Genomic DNA, 19,739 nt, shown 5'->3' with positions numbered 1-19,739 from the left:
TTCAGTAGTGGGAGGTGCTTAGACTCTGCTTGGATAGGCTGGGCTTGATTGATAGGACGCTTGCCCTCCTCCACATCCTCCTCCTTAGCGTCCCCCAGTTTTAGCTCAGCCTTCGTTGGGTAGGCAGCTTTTTTTCTTTGGCCAGAATAGGAAGAAAGAAAAGAGCAGGTTTGAATTCAGTCTTTAAAATATCATCATTCCAGACCTTTTAAAGAAATTACTTCTGATGGCACTTTGGCAAATATTGCCATCAGAGCGCAGATCAGCTCCCCGGCAAGCGTTCAGCCGCTTCCATGCAATCTGAGGTGATTAAAAAAAACCTTGCCATTGTGAAGCCCTTGCGTGTCACGCTGTTTAAAGGAACACGTGGTAAGTATTAAACTGCCCGAGGCATTTCTCTCCCCTCTTAGAACACCTACAGGGGAGGGGGCATCTGCGCTCGCATCTCCCTTCCTTGCCTCTAACTTATGGCGCAGTTTCTGATTATTGGAAGAGGTGATGGTTGCTGCTAATTATTGGCGAGTAAAATAACCACTGGTGCCATTTTGTTTGCCAAATCCCACTGGGGATTGCTACATTCTTATCATCTGCTGAGAGGCCATATCCCCTTGCAAGGCTCTCTCCATGAGAGCTCAGGGGACATGATTATCCCGTTTTAGGTTTCCTATCACTGATTAAGTTGACAGCCTCACAGACCATTTCTGGAAACTAGCAGCACAACAGCGAGCACCAACGCCTGTGTCCGCCTGTGCAGGCAGCTGTTGAAGGCCATTTGCAACAAGGATTATTCATTGTTAAATTAATCTGGCCCTGAAAGGTGTTCTCTATTTGGGTATTAACAATTTGTCCTTAAAGTTTCTTCCTTAGATTGACTTACTGGTGATCAACACAATCATATTATAAACAATTTCTGTGTACAGATATATAAGATATATCAATAATAATAATAATAATAATAATAATAATAATAATAATAATAATAATAATAATAATAATAATAATAATAATAATAATTAATAATAATTAATAATAATTAATAATAATAACAATAACAATAATAATAATAGAGTTCAAAAAAGGGGGGAGCAAATAATAAGAGGGTTCCCTGCCCCAATTGCCCCTGGATGAGCCAACAGTCCATACACACACACACACACACACACACACACAGAGCCTCGTAGGCCTACTGCAATCTCAAGGGTCGTAATGGCAAGCAAAAATAACACTAAAGTGCCATCTTGCAAGGCTACATCATGAGCCCAAAACAAATCAAAACATTCTAAGGGACCTTCTAAGGCCGTAGAAAAGGATGCCAATAGATGCTAAAAAGCGTTAGAAAAACATATGAAGAAATGCATGAGGAGACTGAACAAAAGTCCCAGTCCTCTTCCCCAGCTAGGCTGGCTCCAGTTCCAGACACCCTGCTACCACCCCTGGATCTGTCCATGCCATCCAGGAGGGCCATAGCTGGATTGATCCAACCGCGGCAATGGTACCTGACAGGCAAGCCCCAGAGGCAACCTTTGCCCTGACAGCAGCGGGACTACACCAAGATGACTTCCTTCCGGAGGATGTTCCTGAAAAAATGAAGGCCTGGATGGAGATGGCAATTAGACGGGGCATCGCTGCGGGGTTTCAACAGACCGTGATGGCCAGGCAGCCCCCGCCTTCTGACTGCAATTCACAATCAATCCACTTGCTATGCAGAACAGATCTTCATTATCATGTACCTCTCCAAGAGGAGTGTTATATGATGCCACATACACATTCACACAATCTACAGGATGAGGGAAAACAAGAGGACTAGATGGAACAGGTTGGGGAAGGGTCAATACACGACAGCAACCCGGTCCTGTCAGAGACGGATCCTCTAGAAAGAGGCATGTCAGTCGATGAAGGCATTAAGCCAGATCAACCGACCTGTACGGGTCTGCTCCGTCCTCAACTATTCAAATGTCTGTTATTCAAGGCAAAAACATACTGCTTGCCTGGATAATCCCTCCCCCTCTGTCCAACAATCAGTAGTACAAGGGAAGTCAGAAGATTTGATTTTCTCCCAACCAATAACTGAAGCGAATGTTATACCTGTCCCACAGATGTTCTCGGACCTCGTCCAGAAACAATGGGCTTCTGCAGCAACATACCCTGCCCTCACAGGATATGACAGAAAATTTTTCAATGTGGCTTCTGAATTCTCAAATTCCCTTAATACCCCAGAAGTATATGAACCAGTGGTGGCCTTAGCGTCCTCCTCTGCGATTCCAACCAAAGCAGAGGAGGCGCTCAAGCCAGAAGAAAAAAGGGCCGAGTTAGCTCTGCATAAGGCGCATCTATCAGATGCGTGGGCCATAAGAGCAGCAACGGCTGCATCTTTTTTCACTAGATCTTCTCTCAGATGGCTCTGTCATCTGAGGGAAACCATTCCAAATTCTAACATTAGGGTGCATCAAGACATCGCCAAACTAATAGCGGCTGCAGAATTCTCTGCGGACGCTACATTCAATTCTGTCAAATTCTCTGCTTGAACCACAGCATCGCAGGTTACAACTCGCCGATTGCTATGGCTCAGACATTGGCAAGCTAATATTAAACACAAATGGAAGCTTGCCTCTTCCCCAATCTCGGGAGACAAATTATTTGGCGCTGCTCTGGACCCCCTTCTGATAGAAACAAGAAGCAAGAAAAAGATCCTCCCCTCTCTTTTTCAGAGACCAGTAAACAGACCTTCCCATTCCTTTCGTCCCTTTTATCAGGGACAATACTCTCCAAGATTCCAGAGAGCTTCTGGATTTAAGAACAACCAACAGTCAGATAGATCGGACTTTGGAGACAGGAACCGGAGGGGAGGGCAAGGTAAAAGACCTTTCCATGGGGCAGGTAATAGAGGTTTCTGACACACAAAATAGGCTCAAGGACTGTGCCCCTATTGGCAGAAGGCTAAAACTTTTTGCAGACCACTGGGACTCCTCTACCTCTGATTCCTGGGTTAGAGATACCATCAGATTCAGCCCGACTCTAGAAGTTCAGTCCACTCCCCCAAACTTTTTCATGACATGCCCTCTCTCCAGGAACCCTGTTAAAAGGAACCTGATGGAAACAGCTATTAACCATTTATTGGAGATCCAGGCCATCCATCCTGTGGCACCGATCAGCAAGGGCAAGGTTTTTATTCACTACTGTTTCTAGTTCTGAAAAGTTCGGGGGAATGGAGGGCAATTTTAGATTTAAAATGACTCAATCGTTCCCTGGTCTGTCGGAGGTTTAAGATGAATACATTACAATCCATTCTATTCAGTATAAGAAAGGGTGACTTTTTAACCTCCATTGACTTAACAGAGGCCTATCTACACATTCCAATTAGACCCTCACACAGCAAATTTCTTAGATTTTGTTATAACAACCAACATTTTGAATACGTCGCCCTACCCTTTGGGTTGTCATCTGTCCCAAGGACATTTACAAAGGCCCTGGTAGCTCTGGCCGTCCATCTCAGAGGTACACCTGTTAGGCTGCAGTGTTACTTAGTTGACATTTTGCTATTATCATCATCACATAGACAAGCTGAAATAGGTATTCAAATCACCTTACAAACCCTCCAACAACATGGTTTTTCCATTAACTGGGCAAAGAGTCATCTGTCTCCATCAACTAGTTGGACTCACCTGGGCACTATTATAGATACAGTTGAAGGAAGAGTTTTCCTACCCCCAGAAAGACAAGAGAGCATTAGAAAATTAGCTTAGGAAATCAGAACCCTTAAGCGTGTTCCACTTGCCAACTTATCTACATTATTGGGGAAAATGATATCCTATTATCCCCTGGGCCCGGTTCGACGCTAGAACCCTCCAATGGTACCTACCTCCTACCAACGGTTGGGAACAGGCAGCTCCAAGGCCCGTGTCATGGTGCCATCGAAGGTTCTGATATCCCTGCACTGGTGTACCGTTCTGACCATCAACAAAGTTTGCCCCATCAAAGAACCAACAGACTCACCATCACTACAGATGCCAGCCTATTTGAATGGGGAGCTCACTTCCAGTCCCTCACAGCTCAAGGGTGTTGGTTAGCAACAGAACGAGTATTCAGCATAAACTGGTTGGAACTTGGAGCAGTCCACCTGGATCTTCAAAGTTTCCTTCCACATATTCAGACAAAGAGCATCCTCATACTTACCGACAATATCATGACAAAGGCCCATATAAACAGGCAAGGGGTTACCCACTTGAGATAACTCATGAGGGAAGCAGAGATACTGTGTCTTTGGGCAGAAAAGAACTTCCTCTCCATCAGGGCAGAGCACATCTTGGGCTTGTCAAACACCCAGGCAGATTGTTTGAGCAGGGCCACAGTTGACCAATCAGAGTGGCGCCTGCATCCAAGCTTGTTTCAGGAAGAGATACAGAAATTTGGTCAGCCAGTCATAGATCTATTCGCTTCTCCCCTGAGCTCACAGCTCCCAAGGTTCATCTCAAGGTACCCAGCTCAGGGGGCGGAGAACATCAACGCTCTCCGTTGTCAGTGGCCCCCAGGACTTCTGTATGCTTTTTCCCTCTCCCAGTAATTCCCAGGGTGGTCCAAAAACTGTTAGAAGAAAAAGCAGAGCTGTTGTTGGTGGCACCATACTGGCCCAGGAGGCCATGGTTCGTGGATCTCAGGGATTTGTCAACAGAAGACCCTTGGAGGATTCCGCCACAGAGTCTCGCTCACCCAGGGTCCAATTCAACACCCGGACCCTCAATGGCTCCACCTAGCTATATGGAGGTTGAGCAGAGACATCTGAAAAGCAAAAATCTCACAGAGTAATCAACACGATCCAAGTGGCCCGACACCCTTCAACAAACTGCATATATAATGCCACATGGAACATTTTCTATAAATAGTGCATTAAATCCAACATTGATCCTTTCTCTCCATCAGTGGCACAACTATTGGATTTCCTTCAAGGGGATCATGACAAGGGTCTCTCACCGAACACCTTGAGATGACAGGTGGTGGCCCTAGCCTTGGTCGTGACCTGGAAAGGTCTAAGATCTATCTCACACCACCCACGCACACAGAGTTTTATTCGGGGCGCCCCGAAATTATGCCCTCCAGTGATGCACCGCTGCCCGACCTGGGACCTTAACAAAGTCCTCACAGCTCTCACGAACCACTGAAAACTACGAGTCTCCACTTTCTCATTTACAAGGTGGTTTTCCTGGTAGCAATAATATCAGCACGACGTATCTCAGAACTAGCAGCCTTATCAGCCCAACAAGACCTCCGCATTTTTCATTCTGACAGAGTGATTCTTTGCCCAGATCCTACGTTCATCCCAAAAATTAATTCGGCTTTTCACAGGGCACAAGAACTTGTCTTCCGAACTTTAGCCCGAGACCGTCTCAGGGGCTAGAACGTCAGTGGCATCTACTAGATGTAAGGAGAGCTCTCCGTACATACTTACACTGAATGGCTCCCTTCAGGAAGACTGAGGTGCTCTTCATTTCCTTTCAGCCAACCACTGAGGGACACAAAGTCTCATCTTCAACTATAGGCAGGTGGTTGAAAGCCACAATCGCTAAGGCATACGAGACTCAATCATTACCAGTGCCTAGGAACATAACAGTGCATTCGACCAGGAGCGCTGCAACTTCAGCAGCTTGGGCCACACAAGCGCCAATAGCAGAAATCTGTTGGGTGGCAACATGGGCTTCCCCATCGCCCTTCATTAAACATTACAAAATTGATGTATTTGCCTCAGCTGAGGTCTCCTTTGGTAGGAGAGTTCTGCAACGGGTCCACACGGACCGTGAGGGGACTCCACTCCAGACGGAGACCCTCCCATAGGACAAGCCAAGCTTTGGTATGTCCCACTACTGGATGCTAAGAGCAGCTCAATGGAGAAAGGGCGTTGGTACTTATCTGATACACCCGTTCTCTGTGAGCTGTGACGAGCATCCAGCCCCATCCAATTTCCGTCTGGTGGGCTCCTGTTCTGGCCAACGATTAACCACAGTAAAAAAAAAAAAAAAAAAAGGTGAGGGTTACATCTCTTCGTCTTTGCCAAAACTGGGGGATGCTAAGGAGGGGTACGTGGAGGAGGAAGAGCATCCTATCAATCAAGCCCAGCCTATCCAAGCAGAGTTTAAGCGCCTCCCACTACTGGATGCTCATTGCAGCTCACAGAGAACGGGCGTATCAGGTAAGTACCAACACCCTTTCTAATACAAAAAGCATTGTAGATGAACAATTCACAAAATATGGAGTAATACTGATTTGATATTTTCTCTTAATACAGATTTGTGTGGAAGTTATAATCCATTGGTGGGATTCAAAAATTTTTACTACCTGATCTGTGGGCTTGGCTTGGTGGGTGTGGTGTGGCTTGGTGGGCGTGGCAGGGAAAGGATACTGCAAAATCTGCATTCCTACCCTACTCCCGGGGGAAGGTTACTTCAAAATCCCATTCCCTCCCCACCCCATTTAACCTGCTTTCCAGCTCCATTCTCCTGTGCAGGGCAACAAAAGAAGACCCAGCCAAACAGCTGAGACTCGGGAGGCAGAGAATAGATGGGGGCAGGGCCAGTCAGAGATAGTATTTGCCGGTTATCCGAACTACTCAAATTTTCCATTACCGGTTCTCCAGAACTGGTCAGAACCTGCTGAATACCACCTCTGATATAATCTTATATCTAAGTGAGCAGCTCTATATCTAATTTGGGGATAGCATTGTAAACTAATTTACACACTAATTTGGGGATAGCATTGTAAACTCTTTATGTTGACAATTTGAGTCCAAACACCAGGCAACATAATAGATACCATTGTGGAAGACTATATGTAAATTATTTCCTATTATTAAGCTGGACAATCTTGTGGGAATCAACTGGATAATCCTTGAACAAGCAATATTTTTAACTCTCTAAATGCCCCTCCCCTCTATATATAGTTCCTTGTTTGTCTTTTTCCGTTTGCCTTTCTTCCACAAATCTATCATTGTATAATAATGGTCTTCATTGTAGAATAATGCAGTGCATTGAACATTTTTTTCATAATGTTTTCCCCTTGTTACTTTAAAACTCCAGATGCTTTGGAATTCATGGTTCTTTTTTAGTTTAATTTTCTTCTGTAACATGCCACACATGTGCTATTTTAGATTTTAAAATGGTGTGCTATGCTAATCAGCTATTTCTTTTAATTCTCCTCCTCCTCCTTTCTTCTCTTTGATATATTGGTTCTAATACAAAGAGAATATTTGTACCAAATTGAGTTGAAATTAACAGAGAAGAAACAGAGTGGTTATAGTACTATAGTTATTTCTAAAAAGGACGTACAGGAGATTTTTGTAAAACCTGTATTCTTTGTTATAATGAGAAGCCTTCTGAATGGGAGACAGGTTAGAAAAAACACCTGGTGTAAGAAAGGGGGCTGAAGTCACAAATCTACTGTAAATCACTGCTCAGTTTCCTGTTTTATTTGCAGACGTTAGAGCTGTAATGTTATAATGGATATGTATTGTGCGGTTCATCATACCCAGATCAGCAAGAATCTTAAAAAATCTCAAAAAACAGGGAAATAAATGACCTGTATTTTTGTTATAGACCTTAGACAAATAAACATCTGTCCTACAGGATCAGCTTGCTGGGCTGTGTGAACTGTTTGATTTTCATGGGAAAAAAAATCATTTTCCCCTTTATGGTTGAAAATAATAGAATAAGTAAACATTGGCCAAATCATATTCAATGCATATTAAGTTTTATTAATTAAGTACTTCAGAAGAAGAAGGAATATTTCATAGAGCTCAGAAGATTTCCTATTGATAGCCTTAAATGTTTTGGGAATGAAACATTTCAGGTTTTCCATCTGTAGGCTGTCTGAGATGTCAACAGCCAATATGACCTGCTGTTTTCCTTGTAAGTCTATAAATAAAAGGTAGCTTATTTAACTGATCTTGCTACTGAAAGCAGAAGTGTATATTAATGAGTTTTCTCTAACTGCACACTAACTCTATTTACAGTAGTGCCCCTGTGAAACCTCCTCCTTTACAGTCATAACTCATTTCCAGTGAAAATGTGCTCCACCTAATGGCCCCAAATGCTGTGTTTTTTATTGGTTTCCTCCCCTTCCTGACAACTGACAGTTGTTCTACAAACCATGGCAATTAAGTATCCTTAGGAACACATTCAACATTTAATAATGTATTGACATTTGTATTTATCCATGTCTTTATGAATTGCTGTGTAAATACGTGGCCCTGATAATATGGCGTAATTATTTTTGAAAAATTCAGAACAATGTAATTTGTCATTTTTGTTACATTTTCAGCTCTTTTCAGTAAGAAATTGTTTTGTTAAATATTTAATTCAAAAAGTCTTACATGTTAAAATGTTTAGTTATAAGAGCTTTGGCATGCAGGGATAACAGAAGCAGTATAGCAACAGGTTTGGAAGTTTTCACAGGATGAAATTGGGTTCTCCAAGTCACAAACATTTGTATAGATGTCTCTGTTGTCACATTTGCCGACATACGCACCAGTTTTGCATCTATAAAAATTAATATATGACCATCACAGAATAATGGTGTAAAATAGTCAAATAATTTCTAAAAAGTATTCTTAATATGTAAATATGATAACATTTATTATTCTTGCAGGCATATTAAATGCGTTGGATTAAATATGTTCATGAAGCTTTGCAATTTCTATATTTGGAATCATGTCTTAAGTATATGTGTGTTTAACTCAGCTAACAAAAAATAATCAATTTGCAGCAGAATTGTACAAAATGCAAAAATTAATACTGTATGTTATCCCAATTATCATATTTTAGCAAAATATGAGAGGTAGTCAGGTGAAAGTGAGAGACTAACACCAGATGACCTGGTGATAAGCTTTTAAAAACATGTAATTTATATTATTCATAATAATCCAGATCCCTACTCCTCTTTAAAAATGATTTAATAAACCATTCTGAGTGCTTTTATATTCCTTATATTCCTTATAATACAACTGAAAAATTTCAAAGAAAATAATTTGAAAGTTACTTTTAAAGAAATCTAAGCTTCAACCATAATAACACGTTCTGTGCATTGGAGATGAAGATTTTTATTAGATCTGATCTGAAAATCAGTGGGCTTTTGTCATTAAACTTTAAAAAATTACTCAAAGTGACATGGGTTCATACCTTCAGAGTGAAGACAGTGTGATGCTAGGAACACTGCCTTCAATCTCAAATGTTTATCCTCAGTGACATCATTCATAACAGCCACATTTTATTAGCCACATAGTCATCATGTCATTGTTGTGTTTAGCGTGTGATTGATAGTTTGCTCCGTAAGGCCATATGATTCAGGAAGCCTTGCCCTAAATTTGAGCTGTCTTCAGCAATGACTTTATAAGCCAATCTTATTTGACTACATGATGACATCACCTTTTTTGAGAAAGAAAAAAGACCAAATTAATGACACCAGTCTAACAGATGTTCAGACTTCACATACAGAGGGCAAGATGTAATATAAATAAAGAAAAAGATTGTGGAATCTATTAACTCCTGTTTTGACTACACCGAAGATGTTTACAGGTAAACTCTTGTACACAACTACAATTACTATTTTCCCTATGTTATATTTATGAGCAATCAGACTGGCTTTGGGAAATCCCCTATAACTAAAATTTAAAAATTGGAGATAGGATATTTTGTCCATAAATTCAAAGAACTGCAGTCTTTAAAAAAGATTATTTTATTTACATTCCAAATTTTGTTCATTTGGGAAATGTTATTTCTGTATATGCTGGAGGCAGAAAATCCAGAACAAACTGTACTCCTTTTTTCTTAATGAATTGGAATATCTACAACAGGAGAGTTACCCTGCAACATCTGTATTTTATGGAGTTTTTTCCCCTGATATTCTGGCATGTTACTGCATTGTTTTCTGTGGAATTGTGCCAGAATCAGCAACAAATTCAGCAGGGAAAATCATGTTTGCACACTGCAAAATTAGTTAGTCTAAAGAAACGGCAGCAAAATGGTTGTCATCAGATCTAAGATCTGGAAACAACACAATGGATCATTTGGCTTAGAGATTGCCAATTGGCACTCCATGGCTTACAAAGCACTTTTATCTTGCTGTCTCACCAAATTTGAAATAAAGACTTTTAACTCTTTTGATATGTTTTTTCTTCCAAAAACACAAAATTGTTTTCAATGAGATATCTTATATGTGATTATACATTGCTGCTTAGGTTTTCCTATTAATACAATCCCCAATTGGTTGTGTGTCTCTATATATGGGTAGGACATAATGTGCTTGGAAATGTACAAATCTGTGTATTTATAGGAAGGCTATTATTGTCAGCCAGTTTGCTATAAATACACCAAACTCTATTCATGTAAGTTTTTAGAATCAGATGAGTTACCAGATGGAATTCTTGGGTGTCATCTTGGAGTTTTTTTCTATGGTCTTTGAGAATGTATGGAGAATATATATAATGCCAAAGGCAAGTTTTTTCTTGCCTTCAAAAAGATGATCCACTTAACTATAGATGAGTCAGTGGCTTACTGGTGCAAATTGGATTTAGTGACTGTGGGCCATTATCCTATGTTTCGCTAACATCTGTGGCTTGTATTCTCAGTGGCAAGTGAAATTTTAGAAAATCTGTTGTCTAAATAATGGTGTCATGCCCCTGTCAGAATCTGATTCAGAGGAGGAGGCTGAGCAGCTGACAGGGAGAGGGAGTGTAGCTCCATTGGCTGTGGAAGAAACTGGGGAAGGGCAAAGGCTGGCTGGGCAGAGCAGGGGAGAGGTAAAGCAAGGGAGAGGGAATTCAGAGGAAGACCCAGGCCCATCCCCTCTTCATCCTAGGAATGAATGGAGAAGGAAGCAAAGTGAGTTGCATGGCTTACAGGGGAGGAAAGAGCCCCGATTCCCTTCATTAGCTGCAGCTGGGAACACAGTGTTTAAAAAGTGAATTATCTGGTACCATCGAGGCTTATCTGAATTCCTGGCATCTTCCCAACTGTATGTGTTTTGCTGGGCTTTCAAGTCTGCAATTCCTTCTCCTGTCCTGTCAAGTTAATTAATGCAGCGTGGTTTGTTTGGATTTTTATTTACAGTTTGTATGTACTTTGTTTTCGGACTGAATTTCCTCCACTTAAAGACTGTTCTTGGGAGAGTTTTTTCTCCAGCCAAAGGTAACCTGGACATTGGGGGCAAAGTTGGAGGTACTAAAGGGACATTTCTTGCTTATTTGACTGTGTTGCCTTTGTGCCACGCCCTGGGTCATCACACATGGTCACTAAATGTTGAAGCTCAGTGCTCCCAGCAAATATCAGCTGTGAAAACCTACAGCAATAAATACCCAATTTCCCCAGGGTTTGGCCATTTGAGCCTACAGCAGAATGCATGACACTGAAATAAGTCTCTTAAGAGTTTCATCATGAGACCTACTCTAATCATTATTGATGTCAGAGTGCATGTGTCTACCATCAGAAAACAGCTGCACTAACTAGATCTGTATAGGAAATGTACCAGGACGAAATCTTAGCTGTCTAAAAAGAACATCAGGGCACATTTGTTCATGAACACCTAGGCAAAGAGCAGGAAGTATGAACAACGTGCTCTGGATAGTACCAGAAGATACGTTTGGTGAAAACCAAAGATAGCATTTCACCAAAAGGACTGGATATCAATTATAAAGTATGATAGTAAAAATGGTTCATCATCACTATGGTTTAGGGCTGCTTTGCTGCATCAGCACAGCTCATATTGTAAAATCCGTTATGAATTTTTCAGTGTACCAGAAAAGTGCCTAAGGATAATGCAAGTCCATCTGTCAGAAGATTGAAGCTCAACTGAAAATGGAAAATGACAATGACCCTAAACATTCCATTCAATCCCTCAAGCATTGGCTGACCAAAACACAACAACAACAAAAAGGACGGGGTAATAGAGATTCTGGGATAGCTAAGTCCAAGCCCAGATCTAAATTTCATCAAGATGCTGTGGATTGATTTGACATGGGCTGTGCATGCAAGAAACTCCTTAAATATTGCATAGTTGAAAAGATTCTGGATGGAAGAATGGGAAAAAATGTCTCCCAGCCGATGTCAGAGACAGACAATTACAGCATAAGAAATGCCTATTTGAGGTAGTTTCTGCTGAAGATATAAATTCAAAAGTATATCACTTTTGCTAGAGAAAAAATGGCAAATCTTAATTTTTGATGAATAAATAATTGCAGAATCAGTTTTTTCATATGTTTAAATAGAGGCTAGATTAAATAATAGTAATTATCTTATAGTAATGGATTCCTACATTGAGCACAGTGGGGGAGTAGATAATCTTCCAAGATCTCTTCTAGCTCTTTAATTCAGTGATTCTTACAAATTTACGGAGGAAATGTGCATCGAGTCTGTTTGCATAGAATACTCACCCCCCCCCCACATACATGCTCCTGGTGCGCCCTCCCCCCACGTGTCATTTTGGGTCTCCTGAGGCTCCAGGGAGATTTGCTATGCTAAAAACGGGCTGCTCAATTAGGTGATTAGTTTGCCTCTCCTTGGAGCCTTAGAAGACCCAAAACAGCGCGGGAGGGAAGGAGTGGGGGGGCACTCCCATGTCCCCCTACATCCACCCCCGCCCCGTTTTTGGCTTTGCAAGCCTCCCTACACTTACCTGGGAGCCAGAACCAGGCATATGGCGACTTCTGGGAGGGGAGGGGCAGGGTGGGTGCCAGCTGGGCTTCAGAACTACTGCTTCGCCGAACTGGATATACAATTAACATCCGGTTCTCCTGAACCGGCCCGAACTGGTAGAATCCCACCCCTGGTTATTTCCTCAGTTTTAATACAATTTATCTCAGTGAAATATTAGTCCACTTTCATGGATATAATTGTTACGAACTAACTAAATAAACTCATTATTAAAAACTCTTTGAGCTTCGCTCCAACTGCAGGCTCGTAAACCTGCAGTTCGGATTGGTCCGCAAGTAAGCGATCATGATTGGCTGCCTTCGGCTAACCTGATTGGCCGACAGCGGCCATCCCGGATTGGAAGACTAAGTGCGGTTAAACTCGTTCTCATTGGTTATTGCGGCAGCAGCCAGCTCTATAAAAGAGCTGCTGCTGCCCAAGTTGGTTGCTCTGTTCTGAAGTCACTATTAAAGAGTTGTGTCACTACAGATGTCTTGTCTCCGTTATTACGCCCACTCCTCCAAACATAACAATAATTGTTGCCTTTAGTGCTCTGGAGAGGGCCACACCGTACATTCTTGTAAGCATAACCAGGCTTTTGCAGTGTAGGCATGATACAAACATTCCTCTCATCTCTGCACCACACTTTGAAAGCAAGCCATAATAGTGAAATATTCTTTTATAGCCCCTTGATCTTCCTGTTGTCTTTCAAAAGTTGCAGTTACATCATGTCTTAAATAGGTCTGAAATGCCTGTGTGGAGTCCCTAAGGCTTTGCTTTGTTCTTACTAGCATCAGGAGAATCAGTGCAGAAAATCTGCCTCATCTAATCCCAGTCAAAGCAAAAAGAAGGAAATAAAACAAAGGCCTCCAATATTGGCATTTGAATTTAGGATCTTTCAGGTCAGAATAACAGAACAACAGAGTTGGAAGGGAGTTTTTCTAGTCCAACTGAAGCAGGAAACCCTATACCATTTCAGTCAGTCTTTTCTTCAAAACTTAGAGTGATGAAGCATGTTCAACTTTTGAAGACAAGCTGTTCCACTGGTTAATTGTTCTAAATTTCTCCTTAATCCCAGATAGCTTCTCTCCTTGATTAGTTTCCAACCGTTGTTTTTTGTCTTGTCTTCTGGTGCTTTGGAAAATAAGTTAATCCCATCTTCCCCTATACCATTTTAGACAAATGTCAGATAGAGGTCACTGATCTTTATCTGAGTGCTCTATATGTTCGTGCTGCTGGGTTGATGATCCATTTGGACCATCTTTCTCTTTTGGATTAAATCTTAATTTTAGAATAAAAATATGAATAAATCCCAATGTAGATCATGTTCCCTGTACCATTCCCCTGCATTAAGGAGTAATCAGACCTAGGGCTTCCCACGTTCTTTATTTTAACTCAATTAGATCTGTAGCCACTTCTCCCATGACCATTCTGGCTTTAGGGTCTTTGTATCACGACCTCAACCATTGCTTGCTTCTAGGACTATCATCATCACTCCATAGTCTCTGGTCAACCCCTCTATGGAGGACACAGTACTATGATGTTGATTACTACAAATTTAGCTAACTATTTTTCTTATACTTAATCACCATTTATTTGTTTCATAAATCTATATAGCTGCACATCTTGCTGTTCTGACTCTGGGAAGCTTATAGAATTAAAAAGCAAAAAGACAACCACAAAATCCCTGCAAAAATCATTAAAGCAATAAAAGGATTAAACTGTTACAAACAATCTATGGGAGAACACTGTTCATTTTCCTAGAAATATTTAACTGTCTCTTTACTCTCCAGATCCCCAGGCTAGATGACAGAGTCATGTCTTCAGCCATTTCTAGAATGCCAACCAGGTCAGGGCAAATGTCACCTCTGAAGGAATGATATTCCTTTTTTAAAATAGTAATTATATTAAAAATCATGATACAACAATGATACGAAACTAATGCAAACTAAAAAAATTGAATGTGTAGAAAAGAAAGAGAAAGTAGGAAAGGAGAAAAAATAAGAATCTAGTAAAGAAATACATACAGAAATCAATTCTCCTTTGTCTCAACAAGTATCAACAATTAAATAACCTTCTCTTAAAATACAACAGATGTTCTCCTCTGCCCATATCCCATCTCTTACTTATAAACAGATCCTTAAAAACCACATCCCTTCAGTTCTGATCAGCAAAAGTCTATTAAGGCTTAGCAGAGATAACAACATACCTATATTAACATTGATCAAATAAACTGCCTTTATGTTCATTCAATTTACTTTTAACAATAATAATATTTAGTCCCTTCAAATAATGTCTTAGAACTTAATTTCTTACCAATTTTTCTTTGTCCCTTCTCATAAAATTCTGCAAAGCTTTAATGTTAAGCTCTCTTTTATAAATCTGATAAAGGAAAATTATCCAAATTACTCTCATGGTTGTTATTTGTATATTCCTTTTAAATATTAAGACATCAACTGGTTTCTTTTGTATGTCCAAATGTATCATCTTTTTCCGTATCATTCTTGTAACCTGTAATTTTTAGATCCACTTTCAGATCAGTCTCAATCTTGTCAGGTAAAACTTGTTACTCTTTCATAACATCACTAAAACCCATTCTCTATTCACACTGCTGAATAGAGGCAGCTGTTCTTACAATTAACTTCTAGTCCCATTGTTCAAAAATGTCTTTCAGTATATTCATGGGGTTAAAATATTTTGTTTTCTTCTTTATTAATAAGTCAAATTTAAGTGGTGTTCTCCTGTAATTGTAGTCTTGATTTCCAACCTTCAATGTCTCATCTCATTTTTTAAAGAATGCAAAACAAGATTAGTTTCCCACTAATTAATATATAATTAATTACAAAATCTTATTTCAAATTTAACTGGACCCTTAGTTGATCCAAAATCAAAGTTTTAATCGTCCCTTTGCTGTTTATTCCGTTAAAAAATTAAGTCCTTAAACTTGTAGTTAACTTAAAACCTCTTTTGCTGAAAATTGAAGGAAACTCACCCAGTGTTGTAAAACCTGTATAAACAAAGGTTCCTAATAGCTGAATATCAGTTAACTAGCAATTTCCAAAAGTGAAATAAGACAAGGAAGTAAGCTAACCCAATGTCCTTAAATGAGCCAATATTGGCTTGAATAAGTAACTATTCCCTCATCTCTCTGAGCTCTAAATCTGCTGGTGACCTTTGCATTACAGTCTTCCTGCAAGGAAGGGAGCATTTGTGGGTGGCCTCATGTCATCAGCAACTTCATTTCAAAGGGACAAGTGTCAGGGTTTTTCTCCTGACCATTCAAGGCGCATCTAAGAGATTACATAACAGAATAACAGAGTTGGAAGGGACCTTGGAGATCTTCTAGTCCAACCCCCTGCTCAAACTTTATACCATTTCAGAAAACTAGTTGTCCAATCTCTTCTTAAAAGGCTCCAGTGTTGGAGCAACCACGATTTCTGGAGGCAAGTTGTTCCACTGATTAATTGTTCTAACTGTCAGGAAATTTCTTCTTAGTTCTAGGTTGGTTCTTTCCTCGATTAGTTTCCATCCATTGCTTCTTATCCTACCTTCAGGTGCTTTGGAGAATAGGTTGATCTCCTCTTCTTTGTGATAGCCCCTGGGATATTGGAATACTGCCATCACCTAGTCCTTCATTTCATTAAACTAGACATACCTTTTTCTTCATACGTTTTAGCCTCCGGTTCCCTAATCATTTTTGTTGCTCTTCTCTTTACTCTTTCTAGATTATCAGCATCTTTTTTATATCACGGAGACCAAAACTGGATGAAATATTCCTTTTTAAAATATAGTTTTTTTATTAATTTATAATATGACATACAAAGAGAATACGAAAGTAAATATTAGGGAAATTAGGGAAGGAAAAAGAGAAGTGGATAGTGGGGGAAAGCAAGGGAAAAAGAAAAAAAAGGCATTGACTTCTGACTCCTTTGGTGCAGTAAAATAAGGCATTAACAACTATCCTCAACTTTTTACTTTTTCATAATAATATAAACTAGACATTTCTATAACAACAAATCTATCTAATCGGTTAAACCCAAAAGCAAAGTCTCATTTTTTTTTTCCAACTCAAGCACAAAGTCCAGAAGCGGTTTTCAAATAGAAAATAAAGGTATTTGTGTTTTTTTTCCTTTAATCAAAACAGTCAATTTAGCCATCTCTGCTAACTCCATCAGTTTTTGCAGCCATTCATCCATTGTGGAGATTGAGGTGACCTTCTAATTCTTGGATGCAATATTCCAAGTGTGGTCTTATCATCGTATGATCTTGAGGTCTAACCCTCTATAAATGCAGTCTAGGACTGTGTTGACTTTTTTGGCAGCTGCATCACATTGCTAGCTAATATTTAAGTGATTGTCCACTAGGACTTCAGATGCCTCTTTCTACTCAGCACTTTTCCAAGTGGCTAGTTGCAATTATCATACTTTCTTACAAATTAGCAAAGGAACCATTCCTCTCCTGTGACTAATTACATGCAATAGGCAAGGACAGTGTACCCACCAAGAAATTATGTAAATATTAGAAGCTTCCAAATGTGCTCTGTGCAGGGATATACCTCATGCATGTGAACACCACTCCAAGAAATTTAGTTATTGGTAAGTATCTAGTAGTTTTTTCGTAATGCTTAAGCTCCTTTATTTAATGCCATGTTTTGGAGGCTTAACACTATACATATGTGAAAACAGTATTACCAGCCCATGTGCCATTCATAGTAAAAGATTCAAACAGCAAAGCCAAATGTGTTTCATCCATAAATTTTAGCAGATGTTCTGGATTCTGGTTGATTTGTTGCATGCCCACTTTGGATAGTCTTTTAAATATTGTATTCATTATAGGATATTATGGTTTATTTAATAAAGGTTTACAGAGTTTTTTTATGGCTTTATTGCAGTTTGAAGGATGTAACAAAGCATTTTCTCGGCTTGAAAATCTTAAGATCCACCTACGAAGTCATACGGGTGAGAAGCCTTATCTTTGTCAGCATCCTGGCTGCCAGAAAGCTTTCAGCAACTCGAGTGACCGGGCTAAGCATCAGCGAACACACCTGGATACTGTAAGCATGATGTTATTTCATAAAATGCTCAGTGAAATACAGCTGTCATAGCAAGTCCTTCTCTGCAACCATCACAAATTTATTTTGATAAAATACAACAATGTAGTTGTTGCCACGATGGAAAAATGATGAAAATAAGGCCCATGGTATTTGTGAATGATAAGTTTTTAAAATAGAAAATAGAGCAAGTATTAGTAACAATGCAGAGACAGCAATACCACTTAGACTTATACACCCCTTCATAATGCACTCTCTAAGCGGTTCACAGAGTCAGCATATTGCCCCCCAATAATCTAGGTCCTTATTTTTCCTTCTCAGAAGGATGGAAGGCTGAATCAACCTTGAGTTGGTCAGGAACAAACATCTGGCTGTGGGCAAAATTAGCCTGCAATACTGTACTCTAACCACTGCGCCACCACAGCTCATAGTTTTGCATATTATTGGGTTTATGTATATTGTTTTTCATTAACATCTGATTCTAAATCAGTTGTCAAACTCGTGACGACACGTCATCACGTGACGTATTGGAACTTTCCCCCCTTTGCTAAAATGGGGTGGGCGTGGCCAGGGCGTGACACATCTGTCCCATGGGCTGCAAGCTTGACACCCCTGTTCTAGATGGTTTAACATAATGTTTGATTTTTAAATTTTACTCATATCAAAATATAACATACTATAAACATTACCATAACGTTAAAAGAATCACCCAAAATATATAAAATATTGGGGTGAAGAAACCTTACCTAATATTTTAGATAGTGGTGCTAGCACAAAACAAAGTATTATACCAATAATTATATATCTATAGTTGATTTCCTATTCTTTCCACTACAATTTCCAGCATTATTGATAATAGCAGTAGGGAATCCTGGAATTTTTACCCAAAACGCCAGGAGAGCATTTGGTTAAGGAAGGTTATAATATATCAACTACAGAGAATCACCAGTTTGCTTTTCTACTATTTTGCCATGCAATTAATTTGTCTTCATCTGAATTAATATTTTACATACCTTTGGAAAACTTTCTCTGTAGATTTAAAACCTTGGCTGTGTGATTTTTTTTTTTTTTTAAATAAAGTTCTTCCATGAATCATTTGAACTGTCAGGCATGTTTCAAACTAAAATGCGTTTTGTTGCCCAAGATTATAAGTGGAAGCCTTTATGTGCGATACCTCATCGGCTATCTTTTATAGGTTTTGGATGATAGCTCAGAATTGGTAGCCAAACACATCTATAGATCTTCAGATGAAGAAGATTGGCCTTTAAATATATTTACTTCTTTTCTATGCTCTACCCCACCATTTGCTCATATAACCCACATTTCTATAAATATGTCACCTGAATGAATGGGCGAATAAATGAATGAATGCAGTGTTCCCTATTTCTTCCTGACTTTGTTTCTGACTTATTAGTGAATAGTGTACAGAAACAAATTTGTATTTTTAGGACATTTCCCAGGTTCCTCTAAAAACACTTTTTCAAAATTAAAATAGGCATTCTCAACCAATAGTCCTTTTTGTTTAAGTTCTTTTAATGTTTTACAGCATTCAAAGTCTCCCTCCCAACCCCCCGACATTATTAGGCCATCTATCCACTTATTCTTTGGAATCTTAGAATGTATTACTCCATCCTTTTTTTATATACCTCATAATAATGAAACTTTATTAATACAAAAAAATGAAGCACTTGCAAGAAAAAGAGATGAACGGGAGATATAAGGAGGTTTGTACATGGAGGCAGATACAACAGAACTTTCTATTAGCTTTCTAAGATACTTGAAGCGATTGGAGTGTGGAAAATGGCAATGTTACTTTACTGTCCAGGTCATGTTAGCCTCTACTGTGGTCAATCACCCATGAAAGCTAAGCAGACTCTTTAGTCATCTTAGCTCCTGCTCCACAGCTCATAAGTCCTCCCTTTGTCTTTTTGAAAGAGGTGAATATGTGGTTTAATGTTTGGTTGGGTGTTTATGTGGCAGAAACCTAGAGGTTAATTGATATTTACTTTTAAACCAGCTAC

General features: G+C 39.7%; 1 protein-coding gene across 4 annotated transcripts in view; it reads left to right on the top strand.

Moving 5' to 3' along the window:
• The window catches only part of GLIS1 (GLIS family zinc finger 1), a 219,282-nt gene that overhangs the window by 150,848 nt on the left and 48,695 nt on the right, over positions 1 to 19,739 (top strand). For all 4 annotated transcript variants that reach the window (XM_087960295.1, XM_087960293.1, XM_087960294.1 and 1 more), the window contains exon 5: positions 17,560 to 17,721. In XM_087960295.1, the coding sequence (XP_087816421.1) occupies positions 17,560 to 17,721 (162 nt within the window). The remainder of the gene's footprint in view (positions 1 to 17,559; positions 17,722 to 19,739) is intronic.

The sequence above is a fragment of the Notechis scutatus genome, chromosome 3 (assembly GCF_049901735.1).
Source record: "Notechis scutatus isolate UNSWTSFEM ecotype Mainland chromosome 3, rNotScu1.2, whole genome shotgun sequence".
In the NCBI taxonomy this organism is placed as follows: Eukaryota; Metazoa; Chordata; class Lepidosauria; order Squamata; family Elapidae; genus Notechis; species Notechis scutatus.
Note: the sequence above shows the minus strand (reverse complement) of the source record. Positions and strands in the feature narration are given on the sequence as shown.